This window comes from Cygnus atratus, chromosome 24 (genome assembly GCF_013377495.2).
Source record: "Cygnus atratus isolate AKBS03 ecotype Queensland, Australia chromosome 24, CAtr_DNAZoo_HiC_assembly, whole genome shotgun sequence".
NCBI classification, from domain to species: domain Eukaryota; kingdom Metazoa; phylum Chordata; class Aves; order Anseriformes; family Anatidae; genus Cygnus; species Cygnus atratus.
In genome coordinates, this window is record NC_066385.1 from 1036579 (window position 1) to 1051585 (window position 15007).

The 15007-nt window shown below is 48.1% G+C and overlaps 1 protein-coding gene across 1 annotated transcript in view; it reads left to right on the forward strand.

The window, feature by feature from the left end:
• The first annotated feature begins 2228 nt into the window (after positions 1 to 2228).
• Positions 2229 to 15007, forward strand: part of KCND3 (potassium voltage-gated channel subfamily D member 3) — a 114882-nt gene continuing 102103 nt past the window's right edge. Inside the window, exons 1-2 of the mRNA XM_035561553.1 lie at positions 2229 to 2313; positions 5725 to 6909. Of these exons, the coding sequence (XP_035417446.1) occupies positions 5801 to 6909 (1109 nt within the window). The 5' untranslated portion in view covers positions 2229 to 2313; positions 5725 to 5800. The remainder of the gene's footprint in view (positions 2314 to 5724; positions 6910 to 15007) is intronic.

The following is a 15007-nucleotide window of genomic DNA, read 5'->3' on the forward strand; positions in this document are numbered from 1 at the left end:
GTTCTGAAGCCGTTTAGCAAAGACGATTCTGGGCCCTTTGATGCGCTTAAAATCATACAGCCACTGAAAGTTTCCCATGGAAGTTTTAGGATTCCCTTTGTACACAGCTTTGCGTGTGCAGTTATTAATGCCTGTACTCTAACAATTATAATGCACAGCTTTTGCCTAACCTCATCACCTGGCCTGAGGGGACTGTAACACAAATATTGCTGCAGGGAATTGTTTTGGGGGAGCACCGCCCCCGCCCTGCCATCCAGAAAACTGTTCTGTCTTTAATAATACGGGCAGTGACTTATTGGGGATTAGCGGATGCTGAGGCAGAGGACCGATGGATCGGGGCTCTGCTCTCAGTTTCCAGGTTGTATTTCCCAGCTAGTCAATCGGAGCGCCGAGGTGTTTGAGGATCTGTTGGTTGGTTGGTTGGCTGCGTTTGTTTTGGTTTGTTTTGGTGTCCTTGGTGCGTGTGTGTGTCTGTGTGCGTGAGTTTTAAATGGAATTAAGGCCTGCTTTAGGAGCCTCTTACAACACCGGCGCACGAAATCCCCGGAAAGCTGCCCCCGCTCGGTGCCGGCACCGCACGGCCCCGTTCCCCGGGGCTCCTGCACGGGGCGCAGCAGCGGCCCCCCCACATCCCACCCGGCTGCCACCGCCCCGCCGGACACCCCCGGCAGCCGCGGCGGAGCGGAGCCGCCGGGACCGGCCGTGGGGGGGGGGGTACACGGGGCGAGGGGACCCCCGGCCCTGAGCCCCCCCGGCCCTGAGTCCCCCGGCTCTGAGGCCCCCGGTTCTGAGCCCCCCCCGGCCCTGAGCCCCCCCCGCCCAGCCCGGCGCCCCCGGCTCTGGCCCCCCCCGGAGCTGTCCGCCGCCCGCGGTGCTGATGCCGCCCCCCCCGCCCCGCCCCGCGCCCCCCGCCCCCGCGGCTCCGCGCTCCCGGCAGCCGCATGGCAGCGGCGGCGCTCGGCGGGCGGCCGCGGCCGGCAGCGGCGGGGCGAGGCGCGGCGCCGAGCGGAGGAGGTGAGGGGCCGGGGGGGGGACCGGAGGGGCGGCTAGGCTGCGGACGGGGCCGGGGGGGGGAGGCTCGGGGCAGGAGCGGCTCTGCCCCCGCCGCGCCCCCGTCCCCTCCCCGCGCCCGGGGAGCGCTCGGTGCCGCCGCCGCCGCGGTCCCTGCCCCGCGCTGCCCGGCACGGCGGGGCTCGGCCGCTCCGCTCCCGGCTCTTGGTGCGGGGAGCCCCGCCGGCAGCCGGGGAGCCAGGGGAGGATGGCGGCACCGAGCGCCGGGAGCCCGACTCCTGGCCGCGGCTGAGGGGTGCCGAGGAGGCGAGGAGCGGTAAGCGCGGAGCAGGGCGAGCGGGAGCGGGCGGCCGGGGGGGCGGGGGGCAGGGGGGAAGCAGCGAGGGCGAGGAGCCGCTGCCGGTGCTCCAGCCCCGGCCGAGGGCTGCCGTGGGCTCCCGGTGCCGGGGAGCGGCTGGCATCGTCGGCGCTGCCCGGCCCCGGGGCAGCTGGGCTGGGGCTGCCGGAGTCCGGCCGCGCCTCGCCCCCTGCCCCTGCCCTGCCCCGGGGCCGCTCCGAGGGCAGGGGGCGGCCGGGGCCGGCCCGGGGGGGGCAGCGGCGGCTGCAGAGGCTGGGGCTCGGCTGCGGTGAGGGAGCAGCTGTTTAGTCATCTCTCTATATATACTTCCACGATGATGATCGCGTTTTCTGATTGCTTCTGACTGCGTTTAGAGAGGGAGCCGAGAGGCAGGCAGCGCAGCTCACCTTTAAGCCGGAGGAGCGACTGCTCCCCCTTCCTCCAGCTCCCCAGGCTCAGCCCCGCTCCGGGGCGCCGAGCATCCTCCCGGCCAGGTAAGGCATCCTGCGAGCCTGCGAGGTGGGGCTGCCGGGTGCGGGGAGAAGTTCGCGTGCCTTTATTCTAAGCCTGTTGCTTTTGCCCCCAGATCTCTCCAGCTGGCTGAGGGAGCGAATGCTTTGCAGAGAGTTTTATTATCTGATGTGGCTGGGAAGGGAAAGGAATATGTGACCGAAAGAGGATATTGAAGCTCTGACTGACGTATTTTGCTTTTAAGCAAGAGCATCTTTGCTGTCTGAGCCTGACCCAACAAAGGATAGAAAAGGAGAGAATGAACGGTCTCAAGGCTCCTCGCCCCCGTTAGCATTGCGTCTCATCGACAAACTCACATGTTTATCAGTCATTTTAAATCATCCCGGTCTGCTTCCAGAAAGGGAGACACGATGAGATTTTTGTTTTGCTTCTGGTTTTGTGAGTTTATGAAGAGGCATTTATTAAGTATGGCATTGCCAGTGGAAGTTAATGTGGTAAGAATCCATCGTTTATTTCTTGACCCTTTAGGTAAATAGAAATGACTGTTCTCTAAAGTTTTTCTCCAGAGCTGTATTGATCTAGCAGTGCATGCCAGGTTTTTGTTTTGAAACTGGGATCAAACCACGGCGGCAGCGAAGCCAGCTGGCGCTGCTACAGCCAGAGGTGGTCGGGAGGCAGCAGACGGGGTCGGAGTTCTGGGGAGCCGGAGGGGTCAGGGCACAGCTTTTCTGTCAAAGTATCCAGAGTAAAAGGATCATTTTCTTCACAGATGCTGACTTTAAGTCAGAAGGAAGCAAATTATTTTGCGTACCAGGTCTTCTAAATGGCATCAACAGGCAACCGATCTTTTGTTAACTAGTTCCTTCCAAATTACATGTTGAAATTACAGTAATTAAAATTCAAAATGTGTGTGTAGGCAAATACATGCTTGTTAGAACTGAAGCGTGTCTGTTTCTTATGCAAGCTGAAGAGACTCAGTCGACTGTACGGTATATTTTGAGCCCAGGCAATTGCTTTCCAGCCTAAAGAGAATGGGTAGCAGTTACCGAAACCCAGGCTTGGTGGCTTCTTTCCTTATTTTATAGATAAACTATTTAACTCTTTGTTGTTGTTGCTTGTTTGCTTGTTTGTACCTAGCATGGTTCGTGCAGCTCTGAATTTCAAATCCAGTCCTACCTCTCCCAATTTTGTCTCATTTCAGGGCAGGGTGGAGTTTCAAAGATTCGTGGATAAGAAAATGCAAAACCTTTGTGATAGGAGATTTGATTATTCTACTCCCTCTCAGTCCTTCTTTACAGACACCCAGTTTACAGCTGAAAAAAACATGTCTTTTTGAGCATTTTGAGGATCAAATGGGGCAGATTAATGCAACTTTGAAAATGAAGCACTAAATTTTCTTAACCAGCTGCATTTCTTTGTCACAGAGAAATGGGATCTAAACTTCTACGGAAGAATACCCTTCTCTTTCTCTTTTGTTTCAATCTCCTGTCCATTTCATGGCTAAGATATTTATAGCTTCCCCACATATACTGCTAGCATAGAAAGACCCATTTTATCTTTAAAAATGATTTAAACATGTGTAAGTCACTTATGAGTTACCAGTGCTTTATTAGAACAATTATATGTGAAGTATTTATAGTGCCTCAGCAGCTAATGTAGGTAACCTGGAATTTACAACCAAAGTTATAAGTACCGAAGAGATTTCTAATAAGGTTCCCCAGAGAAATCAGGGAAGATGAGGATCCAGTGTATTGTAGCTGCTCAGGTCACTGTACATCGCCAATCAGTCCTGGTAGAATGGCTGTGGTAGTGCCACTAATTGAAATTAAAAAGCACAGAAGACAGTTTACCAGCAGGGAAATTAGGGACAGGATGCATTATCTTTGTCTCTTCGTTATTTGCCTGTGTATATTCGGTGGTTAATGAATGGAATGGTCGTCACCTTGCTGCCTCCTGTTTTGCAGTCCTGTTCTTAACGCAGTGTTTCATAAAAGTTAAAAATCCACCACTGCTGCTAAAAGAAATCAGCAGCTCTGCTGTCTGAGCCTCTGGAGATTGTCTTCCAGCTAAAGAGTCGGGCATATTTTCAAAGTAGTGCAGAGAAAGTTTGCAGTGCTGTGCTCTTCCTCTTCCACGGAAAAAGGATTCTGGTCTCCAGGGCTGTCAGTCTGGCACGACTGATGCAACAAATTCACTCTTTAGGAGAAAGAGAAAAAATAGTGCATAGTAATATTGAACAATCCTTTATAGCAAAATATTGTGGGATATTGGCTTGGTATATAAGAAAAGTGTCTCCTTGGGATAAGCATCGTATGGATTATTATATGCTTCATAATTACAAAACCTCTTCCAGCAGCAGTAAGATGCTTGCACGAGGGATTTCAGTTGTCCTTTAGATAGTAAAATTGCATAGAAAGATGCTCCACATTAAGGTGATGAATGTTAATGTGTCCTGAAGAGGAAGAGCATTTCTGGGAGCAGTTCAGTCATTTTCACCACAGATTGATTCCGTCATTTTTTATTCAGTATTTTGATGGCTGTTGAAATCAATAATGCTGCAGCCTTACTGGCTGGAATGGCAGCTTTCATATAATTAAAAAAGTTCAGAGTAAAATTGCATAGAAGGCTATCATGTAGAGGATATAATTAGGCTTTGAGCGCCTGAGTCAGTGGAATCAATGGAATCTCCATTGATAAATTGACTTTTGATAGGGCTCCTAATGCATCTTATATGATAATGGTACCTTTCTCCAGATAATTTTATGGTAGAGCTAGAAAAACATTAGGGAAGTAAAAGTAAATATAAGTTAAAACACAAGTTAAATATTCTAAGAACTGTCACCAAAGACCAAAAAGAAAAAGAAAATTCATGGCCAGATCAGAACCACAAATAAATGCTATAATTTCAAGAGAACGTTGATTTCCAGTGGCTGAGGATCTGGACAACTTGCGATATTTTTCATCTAAAAATCAAGAGTGCATTGAACATATTTCACTTCAGCCTAATAGTCCTTCAGTTCTTAGCCTGAAGGACTTCTGTCTCTGCATGCTAGGCAACAGCCAAGCTATCTTCCTGCTGGAAGAAAGCTGTCCAAGTTTGAAGGCTTCCCCATTCTGATTTTCCTGGTACTCAGCTGGTAGCATAATCCAGCGTGCACGTCTTTCACCGACACACGTCCCTGCTGGAAAGTCCATAAACTCGCACACCTGGGATTCAGCCTACTGATGCTCAGATATTCTGAGCAACATTCCTGCAAAAGTCAGAATTTTCCCCTGGTCCAGTGTAGGGTTGCAAGATTTCACAACACTAAAACACATCCCTAAATCCAAGAGACCAGCAAAATACTGCTGCTGAGCCCAGGTCTTTAATTGAAGGTGGAAGAAAATTAATGAAAAGCAGAGAAGATTTTGTGCTTCTTTCAACTGACAATGTTCAGGTTCATTACATATTGAACTTTGTTAAGACTGGAAACCCAGCTCAGGCCAGTAGTGGCTTTTCATGACATACGATTTCGTTGGGTGAACTGCAGGCTGATTTCACTGGAGCTCCCAGCTCTTTCTTGACAGCTGTAGTTAAATGGATGAGCACATGAGACTTACACCTGGGGAATTACAGATTAGTCTTGTTTGTAAGGAAGCAAATATAAATTACTGTGTTTATGCTACTTTTAAAATGCTTTTAATGAGGAATCATTTGCTATTCAAAATTTCAATCCATAATAATGCCATAACCTCGCTGAGCTGATTATCATGTGCCTTGTTTAACATCATTCTTCAAACAGGAGACGAGGGCAAGCCGGTTGTTTTATATTCTTGTGTACGTGCTGATCTATAACTCTTTAGCACAACGGAGCAAGACACCCTGCTTGACTTTGTGTTGTGTTTGGTTTTGTTCTGTGTTGTAGATGGAACTGATCTGACTTGGGACAGGTCTCCGAAGCAGCCGAAGTGTCTTCTCCAGTAGCAAGGCCTGGGGTCAGCATGGCAGCAGGGGTGGCAGCGTGGCTGCCCTTTGCCAGGGCAGCTGCCATAGGATGGATGCCAGTGGCCAACTGTCCCATGCCACTGGCTCCCACAGAGAAAAACAAGAGACAGGACGAGCTGATCATTCTCAATGTGAGTGGCAGGCGTTTCCAGACCTGGAGGACTACACTTGAGAGATACCCAGACACTCTGCTGGGCAGCACCGAGAAGGAGTTCTTCTTCAACGAAGACACTAAGGAGTACTTCTTTGACCGGGACCCTGAGGTCTTCAGATGCATCTTAAATTTTTATAGAACTGGCAAGCTGCACTATCCCAGGTACGAGTGCATCTCTGCCTACGATGAAGAGCTTGCCTTCTATGGGATCCTCCCTGAAATCATCGGGGACTGCTGCTATGAAGAGTACAAGGACAGAAAGCGGGAGAATGCAGAGCGGCTGATGGATGACAATGACTCAGAAAACAACCAAGAAGGGTCCATGCCATCCCTGAGCTTCCGGCAGACCATGTGGCGAGCCTTCGAGAACCCCCACACCAGCACCTTAGCCTTAGTCTTTTACTACGTCACCGGTTTCTTTATTGCTGTCTCTGTGATCACTAATGTCGTGGAAACTGTCCCTTGTGGCACGGTGCCTGGAAACAAGGAGCTTCCATGTGGGGAGAGATATGCTGTGGCTTTCTTTTGCTTGGACACGGCTTGTGTGATGATTTTCACAGTAGAGTATCTGTTGAGACTCTTTGCGGCCCCAAGTCGCTATAGGTTCATCAGAAGCGTGATGAGCATCATCGACGTGGTGGCCATCATGCCATACTACATTGGCTTGGTGATGACCAACAACGAGGATGTCAGTGGAGCCTTTGTGACACTAAGGGTTTTTAGGGTTTTCAGGATTTTCAAGTTCTCTCGCCATTCCCAAGGCTTAAGAATCTTGGGCTACACTTTGAAGAGCTGTGCCTCCGAGCTTGGCTTTCTCCTCTTTTCCCTAACTATGGCAATTATCATCTTTGCAACTGTGATGTTTTATGCAGAGAAGGGGTCCTCAGCAAGCAAATTCACCAGTATTCCTGCTTCCTTTTGGTACACTATTGTAACCATGACAACACTTGGGTGAGTATTACTTTTTCTTTTACTGAGCAACAGGCAAGCATGTACTGGGAGCTTGACTTAGTTGCTCCTAAGCATTTTTCTGGGTGCATGTTCCAAAAGGGAATGGAATTGTTAAGGACTTGTTTGTTCTTTGCCTGACAACTTCTGGATTTCACACTTTTGAAAACTTGAATAAAACAGAAAAAGTACTTAAACCCACTTGACAAATGCTTGGCACAATGGTAGATGGATGCAGGAGAAGCAGTAGGTCCGGTTTTGCACTCATTTTGAAGCAAAGATAACGTGAGTGGAACGCAGTTGGCAACTGGAGCTTGTGGGTTTTTTTCAGACATTCATTTGAGCCGTAGATTTTATACAAAATTGCTGATGTATGTTTTGTCTCTTCTCACAATGTCGGTCACAGTTTCTTTGCTTGACATGCCAGGAATTACAGGTTGCTGAATTCAAATGGCTGTTGTGGGTTGCTATGCTCCTGAAGATACTCAGTGGTCTCCAGGACAAATGTATATATATAAATATATATTTTATTTTTTTTTACTTAATTTAGCAAGGAACAGGCTTCTTGTCTGTCTTAAGTGCTGAGTTTAAAAAATAATAGGAGTACGCTATAGCAGTTGCACTAGAATTTCAAACACTACTATGGAAAGGTACAGAGGTAATGATATAGTCAAAGCAACAGATATGTAGCCTGTAGGGCACTGTTTTTTTCTATTTCATTTCTGTCTTAACGATATTTCTACTGAAATTATAGATTTGAGCTTTGAAAACCTTTGTCGGAATGACCAACCCCTCATCCTGACAGGGTTACGTAAAAGAAAGTAGGCGATCTCTTAATTCCATCCACCAGAACAATGCCCAAACTTTAAAGCTACTTTGCAAAGAGTATTTCCCACTGGAGAGTTCACACAGTTCAACACTCAGATTTAGACAATTCTCATCCCTGTAATATGGTGACAGGAATGACCACTTTTTCTCTAAGCTGCTTTTGATTTTAAACACTTCTCTGTGCCTATTAGGCATGAACAGGCTCACAGTAGCACTTTTAAATTATTAAAATCATAATTCAGCTGTCAGAAAGGCACAGAATCTGAGCATGTGACAACTGCAAGTCTGAATTTCTTCATTAAAAGAAAATGTGGATGTTTGTCATAGTCACCGAAAGATTTTCTGGTTTCTGTTTAACAACGATTGCACCTATCTTTCTGCCGACACACACGCATATACACATGTACATTGTCATACCTTTGCCACAAGAAAGTTAGGGTCAAGGAAACATTCAGGGTTGCTTGGGAACAAAACTTTGCTGTAAAATACATGCAGAATGTGCTCTAGAGTGCAATTAAGTCCCTGTTCCCGTCGGCGTAGTGACTTGGTCTTGTTCTCTTTCCCTTTCTTTCTGAACACGCGGGTAGACAAAATTGAGTGCTCCTGAGGAATTGAAGTGTCCTCAGTAAGCTGCAATCACCCAAATTATACATGAACGAGTGCTTTAAGTGAGTTGACAAGAATTTAAAAAAAACAGACATTTAAACAGAGCTTTGTAAGAGTTCATTGGAAAGGGACCTATAAGGAGCTATCCAAGCCTTAAACTTAAACTTCTGGTATTACTGATTTGGGGCGCTTTGTTGCAGGATTTTCACTAAAAGAGGTGTCTCCAGCACACAGTCTGTCAGCTCAGATTGCATCGTTCTCACAGACTCGTGAGACGCGCAGAAACCTGGGCAATACCAGACCCTGAGGAGAGCCTGTGCTCTCTGACAGCCTCTGCCTGCCTCCGACCGCATTTGTCGGGCACCGAGCACCAGAAGCCAAGCACTCTCTGCTGGCTTGCCCAAAACCCTTGCTAGAGAGAGAAGTCGCTCCTCTGAGCTATCAGCCCCTGATTCCTGCTCCCTGGGTCCCTCTGAGAGGCACGCTGGGGTGGCAGCAGTGCAGCCAGGCGCCCCCAGCACCAGCTTGTCCCTGGCTGAGCTCCACGGCGCCAAAATGAATGAGCGGCAGCGATGAAACCTGCTGGCCCAGGGGCATTTCCATCTTCCTGCCTCGCACCCTGTGGTGTGGGTGGTTAACGCCCCCTGGTCCCCTTCATCTGCCCATAAAACCTTTCCGCTTTTCCAAATGGGCATTTTCACGCAATATTTCATCTACTTCTCTCTTCAGAAATCATTTAAGTGTGTTTGGAAGGATCTTGTTCCTAATGAGAGCGCTGGCAATGCCCGTCTCACGGAGGCTGCCAAAACCACAGCCAAAGTCCGCACCATGCTCCCTACTCCATCAGACTTTGCCTACTTAGCAGGTGCCCGTTAGCGGCTTCCATTTCAGCCATGCTAAGAGCTTTTATAAATATCTTAAATATTATCTGCTATTTGTCTTTTAAATGTAGCCAGTATTTAAAACAAGAAATTATAAAGTACAAATTATAAAGGCTTTTAACTCAAATGCATACACACCTGTATATATATATATATATTTGTTTTGAACCCTGAAACATTTAAATCCAGATAATTGAGCATTTTCATGACACTGTAATTTCTTTCTGTGACAGAGTGCTTTATAAAAGTGATTTGTAACATGTAGGATAACTTTTCCTGTGTTACCGAGACATTAAAAAATTAGCTCAATTTATATAAAAGGGAAAGTTTACTTACAATGAGAAAAAAAGGCTATCATTAGGAAAACATTAACAGATGTTCCAGTTGACTAACGTTAATAATTAAAATAAAAAATCTAAGCCAGATATTTGCTGCTGTAAATTAAATTCATTCAGTTGAAACCAAGGAAGCTGTGGTAGTTTGTCTGAGCTAGCCTCTGTACTATAGCCTAGTACACGACAGTAATATAGAATTTTCCAAAAGGGTTTTTCCTCTGAGCAAAAGGCACAGGAACAACAATAAAAATGAAAATCCTTCAATTTTTTAATTTTATCTTTGTTTCTCTAGCTCAGAATTTCGCTTTGAGGCGTTCTCTCCCATCATCCCAAGATAACTATCACACTGATTGTGCTGGCTCCTTGCAGTTTCGCGTCAGCTTTATTTCGGTGTAAGCCTGCTCGTTTTGGTGGAGCTCCACTTGTTCTCCAGGGCTGGAGGCTTTGCCTCGCTCCCTGCTGAGGCATGTTCAGGGCAGGGCTGTTCGGAGGCCCGAGAGACGTGGCTGTGGTGCAGCAGCGAGCTCTGCTTTCCCCAGCCCCCATGCAGGGCATGTGCAGCCCCCCGCAGAACAGGGCCTTACCCTGCTGCTTCTCAACCAGAGCTAAGTGGCCGTGCTACCGAGCATCTGAGTCATGATTCATATTACATATATATACACCGTGATTTTGCTGGGCTTCTGATCAAGCTGCCTGTCTTCCTGAAGCACACACGAGCACGGTCGTCCCATCACCACCACAAATAGAGCCGGACCTGGGCGTGCACAGCCCCAGAGCTCTCCTGCTGTGCCGCGAGGCAGGCGCTGCTGTTCCAGGTTCCTACAGACACAACTCGATTCCCAGATTGACCCATAAAGGAAAAGCAACAAAAATGCATTTCTTCTGGAGGGTGAAGCACCACGTATAATAGAATAAGTGCAGCTTTTGGTGGCACTGCTCTGCGAATCGGGGAGCCGAGTTTTGAGAAATGACGGACAACTTGCCAGCTCCTTAGGTAGCTAACAACCCAAGGAGAAAGGTACAACAGCTTTTCTGGAATGGGAAACAAAGCAAAGGAATTAAATTATACTGACCCTGCGTCTCTGATCCCTCTGCTGTGCTCATCAGCCCTGGTTTAACAGAGGCTGTTTTTAATTTAGCACGATTTAAATTTTGCTCAGGAGGTTTTATAATGAAGGCATTATTCTTGGGTGCATCTTAAATCAATCTGAATTACTGAAACAACTATTCAAAATTAATTCAAAATCAGCTATCCAATTCATGCAGAAACATTCTCCTCGAGAGGCCAGCAGCTACCCACCTTCTCTCTTGCCCTTGGTTAAAGCACCAGTCAACTAAACGTTAGGTTTGCCACCCCTCCTCCTTCTGAAGGACGCCCTGGCCTCCCCAGCCCTCCGCCCCAGGAGCACGCTGCCAGTTCCCCTCGGTAGCATTTATGCCCCCCTCTTGGTTTTAACTAACTTGATATGCAGTAGCCATCAGTTTTACATCTATATTGAGACCATTTAATTATCATAAATGTTGTTACTTTGTTACCAGCCTGTTGTTTTTATTTACTTTTAACTGGAATTTGATTTGGATGGGCCAGCCTCACGCGTCTTCGCCCGCCGACACGCATTGCAAACAAGGCTGCGGCGCTACGCCTCTCTCCTGCTGCTAAAGCCCAAACCATTTTTGCCCAGAGCGCGTATTTTTCTAAGCTTTTTATAGCTGTTTTCATTTCACCTGACAACAGCAGTATGTTTCAGGCTCTCCGGCAGCATCTGCGACCTGCACCGTAGGCTCCAAATCCCAGCTGTGAAATCTGCAGCACCACGTCTGCCTCTGCCCGTGCCCTGCCATGTCCCCAGGGACACCAGGGCGCTGCAGCCGGGCCCTGGCTGGGGGTGCCTGAGCCCACCCCAGCCCCAAAGCGTGTGGCCCTAAAGCAGGCGTTTTAGATGGTGTTCCTGATGGCATTTTAGAGCGTGCTGCAACCACAGGAGGGTGAAACACCTGTGTCACGGCCAGAGGGAGCTGTCAAGGAGATCTCGGGGCCGTTTGTGTCACGAAACTAGTAGTTTGGGGGACCAAAGAACAGAGATTTGTGATGGATTTTGTTTGGGTTGGAGCTTAAGGATGTGCTGCATGATTTTCTGTTGCGTAAGGAAGGCTGAGCTCCCACAGCTCACCACCCTCACGGTGGTCCTAGGAGAATCTGTCTTCTCCCTGACCTCACGATTTGCAAGAACAGCACAGTTTGGGGATCACCACCCGGCTTTGAGATTGAGCTGCACTGGGCACCGAGTTGGAAAGATACACGGCATGCACCAGGACAACACAGACGCATCTATCTGTGATTCTGTGATAGCGTTTATTCAAGGAACCATGTTAACACTAGGGAGTCACTAAAACCTGTGCCGGCCTAGCTATGCCAACAGCCTGACCTGTGGTGGGACTGGGAATTTCTTGCAGTTGTCATTATCGGTGCGCGTAGAGAGCTGGCGTTTGGGGGCAGGGGTCTGTTCGGGTTTATTCGCATCCTTCCGGCTGGCACCCCGTGGGTGCAAAGCAGGGGGGCGGAACAGCAAGGCAGAACTGACACTTGATCAAGAATTTCTGAAAGAAACGGCATTAGTTTTGTTGATTTCTTGGGCTATTTTATTGGTATTCAACCCTGGAGGAGGGATGGGATGAAACTGAAGCAGTGAAACAGGATATGAAGCGCTTACTGCCAAGCGCTGACAGCTGGGCGAGCGCAGGCTTACAGCGTGCCGACCACATCGCTTGCAGGGGCTGCCAGCACCGCACGAGGAGATCTCTTTGCAGTTACTCCTCCCGTGCAAAGTGCTGAAACCACTCAGGCTGATAGTAACCTTCATTCACCCTCCTTCATGCAAACTCAGAGGAGTTTGCAAAGTAAGGAAAACAATAAATCATCTCTGGAGCGCTGCCATGCCGGGTTCTCCGGAAAGATTGCAGCTTGGCCCCATAATCACGTTTTGCGTGTCACTACTTCAGTAACTGCCATTAAACCAAATCAGAAAAATTGCTTTAATAGAAATGCTACTTTGCATATTTACCATCATCAGTGGAAAGACAGATGAGATGTGGGATATTTCCTTTGTAAAGCAAGGCGCTAAAATTTCATCACTCTCAACATTTCCTACCCAGTCAACAAGTCTTATATCCACAGGCCAGAGAATAGCTTGAATTTAATATACAGAAAGTCCAATCAAACAATGAATTGATGGAGCTACACAAAGAAGCCATTTTCCTGAGCTTTCATTCTCTTGACTCCAGCTTCATCTTATATGAAATGTGTATCAATTTTCTTCCCCTAATGGATTTACAGATATTGTGTGCGAAATGTCTTTGTATCAGAAACTACAGATGAAACCTTTTTCCTTCACTATCTTGACGTAAATCTCAGGCAAGCATCCCATTTTTGAGCTATTTGTATTCACCAGAACCCCAGAAGTATTAAAATACCTTTACTCATTCTCATGGCAAGTAGAATTCACTGGATTTTTCTCTCTCTTAAAAAAAAAAAAATAAGAGGGAATTTATTTGTCCTTAGATTTTTTGTGGCTTTGGATATTTGTAACAATTGCACATACGTGCAAATATCCCATTTTTAATAAGCAAGACAAAATAACTTTCCTTTAAGGTAAAGTCATTGTGTGAGAAGTAAATTATTTGAATAATGTCGAGTAATGGTACTGTCTAAAATTATAACGTCTACTAAATTTACCAACGGGAGCCTTGGCAGAGATGCATCTCTAGCAACTGAATTAAGAATTTTTTCTTAGCTCCTCTTTCTTTTTTTTTTTTCCCCTTTCCAGCCTGCATCATAGTGAGTGCCTGAGAAATGCAGATTAAGATAACATTGTATTTTTGCCGGAGATGAAGGGAAGTGATTGGCTTGCTGACTTGGATCGGAGTTATTTTTAGTCTCATAAAATGATAATTTCATAATAGCGCTGACCCAGTAAAAGTAATTAGTTTACATCGATCAGCTGAAAATGAGGGACAGAGTAGCCACTGTCAGTAGGAAAGCAGTGCAAGGGGAGGGGAAGTTAAAGGCCCTGCAACGAATTAGCCCAAACTGATTACGTCTCTTGGCTGACTGCAGCCCATGCACTCGAAATCAGCTTTCAGAATGAAGTGCGGGCAGAGGCACAGCTTCCCTGGCACTGCCGAGGGGATTTCGGAGCGCCTCGAGCCCAGTGCTCACATCACAGCCAAGGCAAAGCCCCCCCGCCGCCAGCATCCGTGGGTCTGGCATGGGGTGTGAAACGCGGCACGGAACTCCTGGCCCACTTTAATGTTAAGGAAATGATACGAGGCAGGTTTTGTTGCTAATTTAAATGGATCCCTACCCTCAGAGCAGCTGAAGACAGAACCTGGGAACACCCGTGACCCGTGGCAGCTTGTTTCTAGAGGAGCATCCTGGGCACCAAGGTGGGGCCACCTCATTAAAAGAAAAAAAAAGCAAAAAGCTACAGAAAGCTGTAAGATAATTGGAGAAACTTTTCTCAGCTTAGTGTCAACAGCAATCTTCCATGGCACCCACCATGCTTGCAGCTGGGCTTGAGTCTCCAGCAGAGAGCCTCGGCTGTACCACAGCTCCTAAATGAACATCACTGCTGTTACCTGTGCAGCTCTGCAGGGTTTGGGGGAGGCTGGGTACTGCTGGCATTTAATGCAGGCCGTGTCTTCCTGCCCTTCATACCCACCCATGCAGAAGTGCACAGGGACGGAGCTGCCACAGCTTGTTATCAGAGGACAGAGAAGGTTTATTTATTTTTAATGCAGCACAAGCCTCAGAAATGGAGATTTCCGATCCTAGCTGTTGGTTTCTGCATTACCCGGGGAAGTGCTCTGAGAAGATGCGCCTGGACACGACCCCGGGTGCAGGAGGACCCGGCCTCAGCTCCCCTCCAGGCTTGCAGCAGGGTCTGGCAGCCCCAGGGCTGTCCCACGGCAAGCATCACAGCCCGTGGAAAGTGATGAAGAAAAGAGCCCCCATTAGGTCATTTATCCATTGCCCTCCCACTCTCACTGCTTCGACATCCAGCACAGAATTTTTTTTTCTGTCAAACTCTACCACATCCACTGTAAATTTATTAATATTTTCCGTTGGGCAGGCAGCCCGCCGCATGTTTTCTCAGCTTTGTGCCACTCCCTAAGAGCTTTCGTACAATCCTACAGCAAAATACTGTTCTTGTGTTTCCCGTAGAGCAAACGGTGGCATCCTGCCTTCCAGCAGAAGCGCAGCCAGACGCTCCCAGACAGACACCAAACCCCATCACAACGGGGCTGGCACCTGTGACGTGGCCCAGCAGGAGCCCCCAGCCTGCCGCAGCCACCGCTCCGGGTGCCGCAGTCCCCGGCTGCCTGAGTGGGGCTGGACGGGCTGGGCTGTGCCCCAAACACCCCGAGGAAGGGGTGCATGTCCTCCCTGTGGGA